The sequence below is a fragment of the Epinephelus lanceolatus genome, chromosome 12 (genome assembly GCF_041903045.1).
Source record: "Epinephelus lanceolatus isolate andai-2023 chromosome 12, ASM4190304v1, whole genome shotgun sequence".
Lineage (NCBI taxonomy): Eukaryota > Metazoa > Chordata > Actinopteri > Perciformes > Serranidae > Epinephelus > Epinephelus lanceolatus.
This window is the reverse complement of record NC_135745.1, coordinates 11984542-12001203: the sequence shown is the minus strand read 5'-3', so window position 1 is coordinate 12001203 and position 16662 is coordinate 11984542. Positions and strand designations below refer to the sequence as shown.

Genomic DNA, 16662 nt, shown 5'->3' with positions numbered 1-16662 from the left:
AGCTTAAGTACAGTTCTCTACATGTACTTTCTTTTGTCATGATATGCTTCATTGTACTTTTACTCCACTAGGGATTAGCAACATGGTCTTAAAATAATATCACAATATTTCAGGGTATTTTTACAATAATGATATTCCTGAAAACATGACAACATACTGCAGATGTTTTTTTAATTAATTTCAAGAACATAAAGTTGTAACAAAAAAAGGTGTTATAATTTTATATCTAAAAATTGCCTCTCAGTTTGCAAACAATATAAAATGAACCACAAAGTACACACACACACACAGTCTTGCATTTATTTTGACAGGCTGTTTAGTTACAAAGATGCCACAATTTTTGTTGAGCTTCATATCGGGATACATTATGACCAAACCATTTTCATACCAACTCCTCATGTATTTGCTGTTTTGCTAGTGGACTTAAATGTCTAAATATGACACTCTGGGTGACCTGCGTCTGTTGTTGCCGTTTCGTTTACGCTTGTTGCATGCATAATTTTTGTTAAAATACACTTCAGTTTTCACAGGAGATATACAGTTTCAGCTTTTTAGATACTTACAGTCTTTTCAAAATACACACACAAGGTAGGTAAAACACTAAAACACTGTTTTTACATTTACTTCCCTGTGCAACAAAAGCAAGTGGTTAGGTTATGAAAAAGAACGTCATAGTTTGGCTTAAAACTCACACAGGAAGCGAATAACAGGCTCCCAGGTGAAAGTCCAGGGTTACATTAACCTCCCCTCAGGTCCGCACTAGAGGGACTTTCCAGCTCTTTATATTACGTGGTTGTAGGCAGGGGTATCATATTGCCACAAAAGGTGCCTTTGTGCATTGGTATCAAACATCGAAATTACTGACAAAGCGGCGTTATTTGACAAGTTGGAAATGAGAACAGGCTGATGCTGATTCCTTATATGTTTACTCTGAGCAGCAAGTGGCTAAAATGGTATGAAAAGTTCAGGGCTGCTCATAAAACATTCAGGATGTCCAGGCCTAACAACGCCACTGATTCCATGATACTTAACTCCTCCACCACAAAGCAGGTAGGAATTTTGCTTTTAGCAATGTTGCTGTATGTAACAGTATGACGTCATTATGTCAGAATATTGCCATTATCACGATATCAATTTTTTTTTAATCATATTAAAAACTGCACCAGTTTTATCTTAAAGGATATGATATGGCCCCTGTACACTACATATCAAAGGCAAATGTTTGTAACATCTGTAACATACCTTTTACTCCACTACATATGTCACACAGTTATTGTTAGATTTAACGTAAAATCATATGACACATTTATAACAGATTAAAACAGTGTCTTGCTGGAGGCCCTTGTCATGTTTCAGATGTCTGTACATTGATTCTCCCTTTTAAACTCCTCAGACTGTTAAATTAAAATAACTTTGCAGGGCCTAAAGTATCTAGTAATTCTTATTTGGCATTAGAACTTTGTTTTTTCTTCTTTCCCCTCCCAGTAATCATCTCATGACCTCTCAGATTTATCTGGTGACCCTTTGAGAGGGTCCAACCCCTTGGTTGGGAATCACTAGACTAAACTACTGGAACTAGCTCCATCTCGAGCAGCTATAACAGCAGCACCCGGCTTACAGATTCATGTTTTAACCAATCGAATGATGTAACATAGATCATTATAATGGTCACAGGGGGAATTTTATTTTCTGCAGAACAGATACTGAAGTATATTAAGAGTATAATACTTCTGTACTTCTGCTTCAGTAGGATGGTTTGCAGGACTTGTTCTTGTAATGGAGCATTTTTATATTGTGGTGCTTTTACTTAAGTAAAAGGTCTTATTACTTCTTCCACCACAGCCAACCATAAAAATGGCAGGCTGACCAAATAACTGAGGAAAGACGTTGAATTTTCAGGCACCAGTAATGTGGTGTCCAGTGTAAACACTGGGGAAAGGGTGTTAAATAATAGAGAAATCAGAGAGTCTATCCAGCCAAAGCACAAAAGTAGAAAAACAGCAGCAGCAGGACTATCAGCTGTATTTGTGCTGCAGTGTTCTCGTTACAATGAGCGTCACGTTCCCATTTTTTCACATTCAGTTTATGTACACAAACATTCCCAGCTTGACAGCGGCTCCCACGAGGCCGTGTGGTTTCCGACTGGATAAAGTTTGGGGAGCGTCTGCAAAGACATTTTGTAAATTAGTGTTTCTATGAGTGAGATAAAGCGCTGCCATGTATCCACAGCTGGGTTTGTTTGAATGGTGTCCATTGCTGTCAGAAGGCAAACACACAGGCTGCTGGACCCGATAATAACATAAGTAAGACATTTGTAAGAATGAATGGGGCTCACAGATCTACGTTTGTTTGACTTGTGTGTGTGTGTGTGTGTGTGTGTGTGTGTGTGTGTGTGTGTGTGCGCTCATGTTGAGGAATGGAGGTAATTTAAATCTCAAGTGCACGTTTATTATCTTATGGTTGACTGAGTGTGACGCCACAGTGTGTGAAAGTGAGTGTGTGTATGACATTTAAAGGTGCTCACACAGCTTTTCTTTTCAATTTAATGGGTTAAAAGGTTTTTATGGGATTTATTTTCTGTCAGAACAAACTCAAACAAACTCTCCAACAGCATGTGGGACTAGAATAATAAAGTAAGCCATGTTTGCCCACTGGTCCAGGAACTCAAGCCTGTTTCTTTTCTTATTGGACTACTGCATATCTCTGTTGTTAACCACAAACGTCACCACAGCGAATTCTTACATATTAATTTCAAATGAGATGCCACTGAAAGGAATTTACCCAAGTTAGAATCCACAGTTAATCTTATATTTATCTTTACTAGACACCAGATGAAACAAAACCAAACAATGCATGTTGCAAGAGCTGTGGCAGATTTGTCAAAAGCTTTTTCCACAGATCTGTGCCAAACACTGTATTTGCTGCAGCCCATTCTGCAGAGAAAGACTGGGAATACTAAACAGGGCACTGTCTCATAGTCAGGATGACCGTTATCTGAGGCAACTGGGGTTAAGTTAGGAGATGTTCAAGTTCTATATCCAAAAACAGACCTGTGGAAAACCTTAATGTGCATAAATATAGCCTATATATTTTTTCTTTTAAAACCACTCAATCCGAAAGAGAGCTGAAGACTAGAGCTAGATATATATGACACAGATGTAAGACTAATAAAACTGCAGACATAGGTAATTTAGAAACAGTGTCACCATTATATAATTTGTCTAACAGAAAGAAATAAAAAAAAGCTGAAAAATGTCACACAGTATGTATCTTGGTCACAATTTAAAAAAAAAAAAAATCCCAGTAATCCGAATCAATATTGTTTGTTTATGTAAAGAAAAAGAAAAAAAATATTGGCCAATATATTTTACATATTTTATCACATTACTCCCAAATACCAATATCAATATTCACCTCAACAACCCAGAATAGGTCGGACTATACTAAGGACATAACCGAGGATAATTTGACTTGGCAAACTCAACAACTCTTTTATTCTCATCTTTAACAACTATTTACATGAAAGACTTTTACCTCATTGTATTCCTTATCTTTAAACCTTTTCCACACATGGGAAAAGAACATCTTAAACATAAACAATATTCCTGCATGTCGATAAGAGCTATCACCTCAAAAAACTATTTTTTTCTACTGTGATGATTTGAGTCAGTCATAGATAAGATCTGGAGTTTTTGAATACAGTGCAGCCACTAACATTTTGACATGAAGCATGTGTTGTTGTGATGAGGCAGTGTAGATGTATAAAACACCTGAAACCAGTTTGTTGATAAAGCCCCCTTCCCCGACAGGGTGGAGAGATGTTTTTTTAACACCCCAGAATTTCAGGGTGTTATTCATTCCATGATCTGAATTCATATGATGATATGTCATCACATCCTTCAGTTTAATCTCTTTCTCAATAACAGTTTACCAGAGCTGCTTTTCAGCAAAAAGTTACATTATTTAGTTGCATAATATTCTTACAACACATTCCTCTCACCTGTTTAAAACTAGGCACTGATAATCAGAGAGTATAAATTAAAAATGCTGACCAAGGATTTAATATTCCACTTTCTTTAAATTTGGGATCTTGTGATAGATAGATTGAAAACAAAACAGTCAAGATTTAAGCAGCAGTAGTCAAGATTAGTCCCTAGCATAAGGACCAAGCACCCAAAAATACTGGATCTTCCATTTCCCATAATGCAACTTCAAAGTGTCCTATGGTAAATGGCCATGTCACATCATGACTTTGATGTGTAAAACTGGTGGTGACCCTTTAAAGGAATACTTCAGACCCCAAATTACCTTTTAAATATCAAATACTCACCCTGCAATAGGCAGAATGTTTAGAAAACTTTGTTTTTCTCACATGCCTCCACAGTGAACAAAGAATCCAAAAAAAACTTGTGCAGTATAATCCAAGTCTAATGTATCCATGTATTTTCACTTAGACCTAAGTATTTAGAACTAAATTGTAAGTGAAACTGATCTCCATTAACATTGCATTATTATATTACTTTGGTGTTTTAAAGGAACTATATGTAAGAAATCTAAACCAAATAGTCGTAAAATCATCCTAATATGTCACAGAGACTAAGGAATAATGTTCATATAACACACTGATCTCACCGACAACAATACTACAGCCAGAATATTCGCATTTAAAAAACAATTTTACAGTCTGCAAATCATGTTTATGTTTTGAATTTGTGTTTTGGCCTGTTGCGCCACCCAGCGCCGTCTACCAGTCACGCAGTCAGTAGAGTCTCAGCATCAGTTAAAGTTACGACTGAGCTACAGCAGCACAGCAAGCAGCATTAGCAGTGTCCCGGTACATAGCATTAGCAGCCGGCTCCTCCTCAGCTGTATCCCGGCAGCAGCGTTAGCAGCAGAGAAGCCGGACTTGCTCGAACGGTCCGCTGGAAAACCGAAGATCAAGGACGCGGTGACGCAGCCCTGCCACGGCAGCTGCCCGTGGGCAAACAAATCAGTTTCCAGCGTGCCGCTGTCCAGCAACCTCAAATCTGTAGGGGAGGAGGGGGGGCGGACAAGACTCGCAGCAGTATTTTGAATTTGAGTGCAGTAACCGTTTTGGCCATATTCTTACATACAGCGCCTTTAAAGGGTTAGTTTAGATCTGTAAAAGTCTCACAATAACCCAAACACACTGCCAATTGAGGCAGTGGTAGACCAGAAGCTCCTGTGTACAGCAAGGCAAAATAACTGTTTTTGTCAATGGAGTCTGGCTTTAAAGGGAGCACAGACAAGTTTCACTTTTATTTCACTTTTAAACTACACTTTCAGCAAAAAATTCATATGTTGGGATGCACTGAGCATATGCCCGATGTTTTAATACAGTTTTCTGGTTTTTAAATGTGGACACATATGACTCCAGTTCATCAAGAATCTTCTCCATTTTTGGATTCATTGTTTACTATGGAGGCATTTGAGAAAAACGTTTTCTTCATAAATATAACATAACAGGTTGAGTACTTGATATACAAAGGATCACATGGGGGATGGAATATTCTTTAATACACATACAGTACAGTGTGTCTATGTCTCTGCACTTCTCTACAGATGGGGGATATTATTATGAACTCCATGTATTAAAGTATGAAAGAGTTACAGCAGTTATAAAAGCAGGTTTCCTCATTGATATGCAAATACATGCAGATACGACCTCCAAATTATTATCACAGCATCACCTTTATTGGAAAGATGTAAAATTAAAAAATGTTGCCATGTCTTGCTTAAGTTATCACACACACGACCCACTATGCTAATGAGGTGATTAATGAAGCTAATTAACATAGAGATTAGCAAATAGTTCTTTGTCAGCAAGTCAGACATTAACACAACATTGGTGATATCATCTGGGAGTGTTGAGTATGGTCAGGGATAACCCTTCCTCTTACCTGATCGGTAACGTTCATCTCTGGAACCAGAAGACCGCCGGCGGTGGTACCGTGAAGACGAGGACGGGGTGACCGGGGTTCTCCTCTCCTGGCCCATGGATTGATCCATTCCTGGGACAGAAATGTTTGGATTTAAATTGCAGCCTTCATGTTTCCAAATTAAAAATCTATCCCTAAAAGCACTTCTGTCTTTTGTATATTCCTTGGGTATTCTGTATGATTTTGTACATGTATACTTTTGCTCATGCATTTGCAAAGAAATCAACACAAGTTTTTCAGTGAGAGACCTGAATTCAGAGGTACAGACCTGCAGGTGTTCTACAAACAATATGAGGATAGTTCTTGTAGTTAGTCTGCAGATTTGGTGCTTTTACCAACACGGTCAGCAGCTGCAGCAAAGGCTGTGACTCACAGCTCATAGCCACAATCAAGGTGCTTTCGAAACCCCAGGGTGCCCCAATACTGCAATTTTCTCCAAAATTCATACTCCTTCTCAGAGTTTACTTGGAGGAACTCAGTGAAATCTGAACACACAGACATGATGTATTTATCTTTAGATCCAGTGTGACTTACACTTCTAAATGATATTATCTGCAATGTCCATCACATTGAAACATCATCATTAAATAAGACAATCCTTATAACTCCAGAGCTTGCCTGAATCTCATGTTTCTAAGTGTTCTTCAGTATCAAAGTAATCCAGTGATAGTTGTCTATACATAAATGGGTACACTGCAAACAGCAACTGATAAAAGCTTTAGCATACTTTTGATGATCCAAGTTGCCAAAACATAAACAAAAATGGGGTTGTAGTGCAGTTGTCTCATTTTGTCTGTCTCACAGTGTCGGACTTTGAAAAACTCTGATACATGACACAATGAATCCAAACCAAACAGCCTGACTCAGCAAATATCTGGTGTATATGCAAATCAGCCAGGGCATGCACGCACACACACACACACACACACACACACACACATTCCATCTAGGAAATCACACTTCCTTCAAGGAATTTGCTTCCTTCAAGGAAATTCAGTTTGTACTGGAAACAACTGCAGTCATTTCACCACTATGCATTTTTTTCTGTTACCCGAGACAACCACAACACATTTCATATTGACACTATTTTTTGTGTTTGCAGTGTTGAATTCTGAGGTTCAGCAGATACACATAGACAAAAAGAGGGAAACTAAATAAAACTACAAACAATAAAAAGCTATAGGATAAAAACTGCATGTGGAATTGAAAATAAATGCATTCATAAAGAACTATAAATGCCTAAAAACAACAAATCTAAAATCTTTTTTCTTGAACCAAACCTGCCCTGTGAGATACAGAAACAGAGGTCGATCCACAAACCCCTACGCCTGCACTCACACACACACTCACAGAGTAAAATAACCTCCCTACACACCAATCAATAAGTCTGATGATAATAACCACCCTGTTACTGACAGCTACGACCGCTCCGGAGCTGCTGATCTATGAGCATCCATCTCAGCTTCACACTTTCACCCTCGTCTGTCTTCATTAGAGCTCTCAGAGTATCGTCGCTGCTCAGGAGAAAAGCTAAAAGTTGATTAGCCGACCATATAACGACTACCAGCCAGCACTGGAACAAATGACAGGTCTGGGAAATACCTCACTTTGCTGTTTCCTCTGGGGAGTCTGAACGGATGGATTTCCCCCTCCTGACTCGTTCTACTTCCTCTTTAAAAATGTCTTATTTCTCTCTCCTTTCTTCTTACTCAACTTCTTTTGTCTGCAGACTCTTTATACTTATTTCTTTGTTTGGTTTTTTATTTATTAGTCACAGAAAAACTATGCAATATTTACAATTTTCGGGATTTCAGTGTCGGTTTGTCAGTCCACAGCTTTGGTCCAGACTGGATTATGTCCATATTTGTTTGATGGATAGCTGTGGAATTTGGTACAGATATTCATGGTTCCCAGAAAATACAGTAAATCCTGATGACTTTATTGATCCTCTTACTTTTCCTGTAGCGCCACCAGCAGGTCAAATTTTTCACTTATCTTGTGAAATATCGCTACATCTACTGGATGGTATGGCATGAAATTTGGTACTGAAATTCATGACAAAAGATTAATTCCAATTACTTTGGTGATTCTCCGACTTGTAGCAGCATTATCAGGTCATAATCTAAATTTGTCCAACACTGTCCAGAAGGGCTGGGTATCATTTATTGAGATGGTTTAATGATGTTTGATGTTAGCTGCTGCTGCATTAGCTTATGCTAATAGTGCAGATGCTAAACTGAGGAAAAGGGAAGTTTCGGAGATGGCTGCAACAGAGAGTTTGCTGATCATGCAGGGAGTCAGGACAATCCAAAATCAGTCTGCGGCACAAAAAGGATCGAATGCAGGTATGATTTGACTTGAGACGATTCTATACTAGTTGGTACTGGATTACGCCTGTCAATACCTTAAATCTATCAAATACCGATACCCACCCATATCATCCAGCACTTAAGTACGATGGGAAACATGTTAAATATGACACAGAACCTGTTTAACACAGCATTCTAGCACAGAGTACAGAGCTGGTGATATGACTGCAGACTATGTGGCTGTCTTGTTTGCTTGTGCAGGGCATCTGCAGAAAAACAGGTCTCTTTTTATAACTTTCTGAATAACCACCAATCTGTAGACCTGTCAATAAAAAGAAGTGCAATTTCACAGACTGTACTGCATCAGGGAGGGTTTCCCAGGGCGCCGGACCAGCTGTCATTACGCACGGCTGAGGTTATCTATAGTGCATTTATTATTTATTCATCACATAGACCTGTAAACCATCACAGGCAGTTTTATCTGAACCATCTTTAAACTTAAGAAAGCTGATCATGATTTAGTTCATAGCATTCATCTTGAAACGGTGCTTCACAATAAGGTAAAAAATAATGCAAATAATGCCATCAGAGTGATAAAACAACGTTTTTAGAATTAAATGTGTCTCAACTAGGCATGTAACAGATCAGTGTAGACTACAATGAATCAGTGAAATTGGATAAGAACCTAAACTAAGATTGTTTTATTTTATTAGATAACAACTCTCACTTTATTTTTCCATCTCCACCTTATGATAATACATGTGGCTGGCTCTATAGAACCATTTGTACATCTGGTCTGAATTATCTTTAAGCTGCACACATTCTTACCCCACATTACCAGTTAACATGCAGGAAATGGTTTATGCGTGATATGTGAACATGCCCATCGTTTATACATCTAGCCCATATGACTGCTGATCCAGAGATTACAAGTAATTCTACTGAATCTGGCTTCAGACATCCTGCTAGTTGGAGGTGACAGCCAAAATACGGAGTGTGAACTGGGTAAATTAGAAAAAAAAAGATGAACAGCTAACACATGGTATTTTCCCACACATGTCTAACTGCAAGAACCCTTCATACAAGGACACCTGACTCATATCTTCATGTATTCTTTATTGTTTGTTTTAGAAATTCCTAGGTGTCACACGGGTGTGGTTTGTAACATACCAATACAGCTTCTGCCGGGAAAATACAACAAGGAAGCTGACATTGCTAAATAAATCATCTGACATCATGTTAATTCCCCAGTTGTACCCCATCCATCTGATACTCCTTACAACAAACACTCCAAACACGATTTGAAGCAGTCGCACACAGTGAAACTTTAAAGGAAATCAATACAGGCCTCTCATTCATTCCTTTTCTGTCAGCCACTGCAGGTGGAGAGACACATAACCCAATAAAGAACTGAGATGGATGAGGTGGACGACCCTGACACCAACAGCACCTCAACTACCTTAAAAAGTAACAGCAAACACCCGTGGACTGCAGTCCCTAGAGGTTTGATTTTGTTTTACACTAAAAACACTCTTGCTTTGGACCACATACCTGATTTAACACAACTAAGACAAAACTTAATTACCATTGACAAAGAAATAACAATTACTATACTAAAATACAACAATTATATATACAAAATAATGCTAAAAAATATAATCTAATTTAAAAACTGAAAGAAAAAGATACCAGAAACATGCAATGTAACATGGGCTCACATTATCAGCCGTTGATAAAACACAAATTTCAATTTACAGATGAAAACAACACATGTACACTGAGCAGAAATGAAAATTTGCATATTAAGAAATCTTACTAAAATTTTAAAAGATGTCTTCCAATTACTTGAAAGTTTTCCCACCAGTATAAATATCATTTTAGGAACATGAAACACTAAATCTTATCTCCGCTTTAGAGTCTCTCAGCTGTTCTTAGTGTATAATTCAAAGTTTGTAATGTGTTCCCGGATCAAAGACAAGTGAAGAGAAGCTAGCTAACAAAAGGCCTGAATTAATCATTAATTAATCATTTAAAAAGTTCACACTGCAGGGCTCACAGCCTGCTCTGAATAAGAGATGAGCTGAAGTGCTCCCAGAGGGATAGTACATAAATGCTGAACAGTGGAAGAGGTGGTTGATCTCATTTGCCAGAAGTTTGACTCTCTTCAAAGCAAGATGTACCTTTTAGGCTCACACTGACTTAATACAAACTAACCAAGAATTAGAAACACAACAAGTAACTCATTCATTGGACAGGTTTGTGCACCGAAGAGTCTGCATCATCATGCTTGCATACAGCTGAGTGTCACTTGAAGTGTTTCAATGCAAGTGCCAATATAACTTTGGTAATGACACCACAACAATACTTTTATCGATATCATGAACCTGATGTCAGACCCAATAGCCTTTCAAGACCTTTGGCTAAATAAAGCACTTTAAAAATATTATTCAAATGGTGAAATGTCAAAAAACTGAATATGTGAAACATTTGATGATGTTGTACATGTTGTATAACACAATACCTAGCCATAATCAAACACACGCATCAAGTTAAAATGAATTTAAGTCATCGAATGATCACAAACAACTGAACCTCATCTTTATAAATATTAACAGACAGGAAAAGATTGATAATGTTTCACTTACTCCATAAAATATACAGAGCACAATAAAGCAACAAAAGACTTTTTAAACCTCAAACTCCTGTGTCAATGACTGCAGATGTTTCATGACATAATGTGTTTAGTTAAGCGTTGAATTCAAATTTGTTTGTATAAGTGAAACATATCCACTACCACATAGCTTGTGGCTTGTCTCCTTTGCATTCTCCAACCATTACATTTAGACAGGCCTAGTATGACTAATTATGACTTTAATCTTCATGAATAAATAAAGTAGAATGTCTAGACCCCCAGATATGCCTATCACAGCCAAGTAACACAAATGTACAGAGAGTGCACTGGTGTTTTTCCTGGTAATGTTACAGAAACATATTCAGAGCTAAGGCAGTAAAATATACAAAAGAAGTGGGACATTTATGATCCCATATTGTTATTTTAGTATCAACTAATTGTGCAATGTTCACATGATGGTGACGATACTTTCAGCCTGACAATTTGCTTGTTTTTACTGGCAGGATCTGATGGAGTCAAATGTGACTAGCAACATTTTTGTGATGACATACTGTACATGTCACACGGAAACCCGCTACTGTTTTTTTTCTTTTTTTTTTTTGTTTCCTGTTAGATATGAATCAAAAGATATGAATCATCAATCACAATATGAATAATGAACCACTGTATTAGTGGTTCATCAATCACAATATGAATAATGAACCACTAATACAGTGGTTCATTATTCATATTGTGATTGATGAACCACTAATACAGTGGTTCATCAATCACAATATGAATAATGAAACACTGTATTAGTGCCAACTCACAGAGAAGCCATTGTGCGGGAGTGTCATTGATTTTGAACATGCACTGCCAATCAAAGTCAACCACAATGTGACTTGAAGACGTAGACTTTACATGGTCGGTTAAGTTCAAAGTGTGTACTCATTATCTGCATATGTGAACAAGCACAGTAACGTTAGACTCAAAAGTCTGTAAGTTAGGCAGATTAGTTGGTAAACATAGATACCAGCACTTTATTCTAGGGGCCCATAGTTTCCAAATAAATTCAAATTGTTTCCTGGATACAAGTCTGTAACTTGGTACCACTTAAAGGGAAGATGGAGACAAAGTTCAATGGGAATCATTAATCAATTGGCCTATTAACTGCCAATGTAACCCAGTCATTTAGTCAGTGCAAAGCAAGTCAGTTGATGCCAACACTGCTTGCTGCCACAAGTTCATCACCTCCTGTGCATGTAAGGGTAGAAACACAAGCAATCTTTGTAAACATCTAGCAAAACTGCATCACATACAGGCAGTAAATGCGCCATTTTGACTGCCTACCTCGTAGTTCATTTCCCATTACCCCATCCACCTTAGGTTTGTTGTAGTCTATAATAGTAATTCATTCAGGTTGCTGAGTTTCCTACTGTTTTTTCCCTGTTAAAGGGTTTTTTGGGGAGGAGTTTTTCCTTATTCACTGTGAGGGTCCAAGGATAGAGGGATGTCGTATGCTGTAAAGCCCTCTGAAGTCAACTGTGATTTGTGGACTTTATAAATAAAACTGAAAATTGAATTTAAAATCTAAACAATGCTCTACCAGAATGTTAATTTATATACTGTACAAACATACATAGAAAATGAAGCAATGTTCTTATTTCTTTAAAAAAAAGTCTCTTAAAAAACCCCAAAAGTAAAAACAAAAAGTACACTAAGTTAATAAAATAACACATTGTTTACCTCTACAATAGTAAGAGTGTTTAGACATCCATCAATAGTTACACCGCAGTACTTTAAGTACTTTCACTTACATGGTTTACTTTTCATGCATATACTGGTTAAGTGTTCCTGCATCCCGTTTGACTGACAGCAGATATCAGCTCTTCAATAACTCCTGTCTTCTTGAGCTAACACATCTCAACAGCAGCCTCATCTGAAAGCCACAGTCCAGCATAAAGAGGCTGTGTGAACTTGGTCTGGACTGTGTGGAGGAGAGTCATGGTTTCAGAGACGCTGTAGAAGGACAGAATACCTGCACTGTGATCCAGGTACACTCCTATTCTGGAGGTCCCCTCCTGTTGAATGCGAGTTTTTTTGTTGTTATGCTTGAATTGACAGCTATTTTGGCAACAATCTAATGCCCAAGACTTGTCATTAGATCCAAATAGGCAATCACTGAGGTGTCCTGCTCTGCTGATATCCTTGTATGCAACTGCTATAAAAAGTCCTCTCCTGCTCCGCTCCATCTCCCAGTAACAACGCCCAGTCAGACTCTCTTTACTCAGGACCTGCCAGCACCCTTCAAACCTTTCTGGATGAGAAGAATATTCCTGTTCTTTCTGCACGAAAGTTACCTTTCTGTTCCCCTTGGATAGTGACAGATGTGCGTTTGCAGTGTTTGGATCCAGAGTTACTTGGCGTGTGTACTGTAAGAAGTCAGATCTGGTCGTGGGCTCTGCCTGTTGATTTGATGGTAAAACATCCACTTCATTTACCGTCCTTGAGATCTTTGCGTATTCTTCACCAAGAACCTCCTGCAGTTTATATTTGGCCTCTGACAGAGCCACTGTAACCTTCTCAAAGTACCGCAGTCGGCGCACTTTGAGTTTGGGTGGGTCTTTAGATTCACTGAGACATGCCAAAGAGGGGTAACTTAATAGAAAATGAGTGTGATCCTCTGTTTGTGAGAGCTTCTCCAGCTCAGCATCTTTCCTCTTCAGCTCAGTGATCTCCTGCTCCAGCTTTTCCCGAACCTTTTTGAAACGACCCATTTCAGTCTTCTGCCGAGATTTAATCTTTTCCCTTACATCAGAGACTCTTCTCTCCATGATATGGATCAGTTCTGTGAAGGTCTTCTCAGTGTTTTTCAGCGCATTATCAGCAGAGTTTTTTACAGCATTTTCCTCATGATGGAACAAATCCACAGTTTTCTCTTTGTCCTGAATCCTCTGCTGGATTTTATGACGAGTCACCCAAAGTTCTCTCTGCCTCTCAGTCCTTTCTGCTGCAGCTGAGACTTTGTTATGGCCTTTATGGTCATCCTTCGAACAGAGGTAACAGATGCAACGCTGATCAGTACGGCAGAACAACTTCATCACCTCTTGATGACGAGAGCAGATGTTCTCCTGGAGCTTTGCACTTGCTTCCACCAGCTTGTGTTTCCTTAAGGGAGCTACATCATAGTGAGGCTGGAGGTGTTTCTCGCAATACGAAGCCAGACACTGAAGACAGGATTTGAAGGCTTTCAGTTTCCTTCCAGTGCAGACATCACAGGCCACATCTTCAGGTCCAGCATAGCAGTGATCGGCAGGAGCAGCTTGGACTGTAGTCTTCTTCAGCTCCTCCAACACAAATGCCAATATGTTGTTTTTCACCACAGCAGGCCTTGACTTGAAGATCTGCCTGCACTGAGGGCAGCTGTACATCCTCTGATGATCCTCTTGATCTAAGTGGTTCTTAATGCAGTTCATGCAGTAGCTGTGTCCACAGGGAATAGTCACTGGATCATTCAGTAGATCCAGACAGACTGAGCAGCAAAATCTTCCTTGATCAAGTTGAATCGCTTGTGCCATGTTGCTTTCTGACAAGAGCAGGTGTCTGATGACTGAAACATATGAAATGACTACAGGTCTTTCACTTTATCTAAATGTGTATGAGATGTGTAAGAGAGGGAGGGCTTTGCAGGCTTTGCCAGATTCCTGAAAGAGGAGTGGCTTTGAACAGGAAGACTTTTCCTGGTTCTCGTAATGTCTGACTATTCAGGTTTGAGATGTTGTGAAAACAGTGGGAACAATATTATATTGAGTCCTGAACATGAAAAACATGTTTTTTAAATAATGTATCAGATGGTCGTGGGTGTACGTATTAAACAAACAGTATTTTAGGTTATAAATTAGATAGAATTTGTCTGGGTTTGGGTGTAATTAATGTTAGAGTTAGGCTCTGGCAAGACAATTGTTAAATGACAGTGGTATTCAAACAATGAACAAAAAAAAACACCTAACATTCTGCCAACCTAATGTGCCGTAGCCCCAGGGAACGAAAGCAAACTGACAGGTCTGTCTATGTTCTTAGGCTGGCATTGACTGAGGGTATTGTTGGATGTTGGAAGGAATTTTGAGGAAGTCCTGAACAAAACTGACATACCCACGTGTGGAGGACAATGTCAGTAAAGTCAAAAGAAGCCCTGCCAATCACTCTGACCAAGGTCACAGTCCTAGCTGAAGAAACCCAGCTGGGGGTTGATAATATTCTTCCTGAGAAGCTGGCGGCTTCCGATATTGTCTGACTTTTCAATAAATGCATGAAGTTCTGGGTCTGTGCCCATGGACTCCTGGCTCCTATGTTCAAAACATGGAAGGTCAATTTATCAGAGCATCACACTGCAGCTTCCTCAGTAAATTTTACGCCAGGCTGACAGACAGGTTAACCTCCCCTTCAAGAGAGTCACTGTAGGTGTCTGTGCTGGTCATGGAACAGTGGGCCAGTAACTGACTTGTGTAAGGATACAGGTGGGGTCATGAGTGTTACCCTTTGGTGTACATTTACTTGGTGGACTTGGGGAAGATGTTGGACTATGATATCCCATTCAGACCGTCACAGTAAGGTGGGTCAAACCCACATCACTGGTCTATCTAGGTCAACATATATCAGCCGACCCCCATTCATAACCCTCCTCCTGAACAGGCTTCTGAGCTTTGGTGAACTGGTATTAAAACCAGAAATGGACATTAAACCAATGATACCATACATCCACATAATCACATGTGCTGTCTGAAAGGGATATAACAGTGACTATCTTTACATGCACAAAAAAATCTGACTTTTGCCCTATTTATTTTTCAAAGACAAAATCCCTACTAAGCTGTTGACATAGCTGATGAAAATGAATATTTCACTAATAATTTTCTTTACAAGCAGCCATGCATACTCTGATGAAAGCGAAGCAGCTGGAGCGACTTGTGTCATTGTGTGTCTTTGAATCAAGATAGGATTTTTTTCAATTTAAAGTTTTTCAAACCAGCAAGAGGCTGTTTTGCAAACTGCAGTAAAGACCCCAATGTAGATGCATTTATTTGAATACAATGTATACATGTCCAAAGAATGCTCCTAAAAATAAAAAAAAAAAGATCTACATATTAAACATGCCTTAATCAGAACATGCTACATTCGGATTAAGGCCTAATCTGGAATATCTAAACGGAATATGCTGTTCATGTGACCAGTGTCAAATTCAGAATATTGTCATATTCGGAGTAATAGTAAAATATCAGTATGCATTTAAACTTAAAGGCCAGCAAAAGCCTGTATCCACAGCGGTCCAGGTCTATCATGGTGAGAAATTCCTTTATCTCTCATGTAATTGAACTGCTAAATGCTCATAACGTTAAAAACATTTTGTTGGTGATGATGGTGATGTTATTTTAACCACTGATGGTTGGCTTGGTAAAGATGATGAATGGATGTACCACAGGTTTTAAGCTGTCACTTTATGAAGATTGTCTTATGCATTTTAAAGTCTCATGTTTCACCAGGTTGCAATTTTCCAAAGTAAATTGAAGGTTCCAAGATGGTAGCAGTAAAAAGCCAAACCCAGGAGCCTTTAAAATGTTCCACACAAAACCTACAGGTGACCTTACATCAATGCATCGATGTTTTTCTAGTCTGTGACTTAAAAATGTATACTAGTGTATTAATCGATGATAGCTGGTAAATCTCATGATATTAAAGTCCCCTCTGAGTAAACTAAACCTAATCCATAGTGTGAAACCTTGTA

General features: G+C 38.7%; 2 protein-coding genes across 9 annotated transcripts in view; both read right to left on the bottom strand.

Annotated features, from left to right (window-relative positions):
* Nucleotides 1–16662, bottom strand: part of LOC117271387 (disco-interacting protein 2 homolog C) — a 255882-nt gene that overhangs the window by 101326 nt on the left and 137894 nt on the right. For all 8 annotated transcript variants that reach the window (XM_078172954.1, XM_078172953.1, XM_078172957.1 and 5 more), the window contains exon 3: nucleotides 5922–6032. In XM_078172954.1, coding sequence (XP_078029080.1) covers nucleotides 5922–6032 — 111 coding nt within the window. The remainder of the gene's footprint in view (nucleotides 1–5921; nucleotides 6033–16662) is intronic.
* Nucleotides 12657–14482, bottom strand: LOC117271388 (tripartite motif-containing protein 16-like). Its single transcript, XM_033649512.2, has one exon. It carries the CDS (start codon nucleotides 14456–14458, stop codon nucleotides 12794–12796), a length of 1665 nt encoding a protein of 554 aa, XP_033505403.2. The 5' UTR covers nucleotides 14459–14482; the 3' UTR covers nucleotides 12657–12793.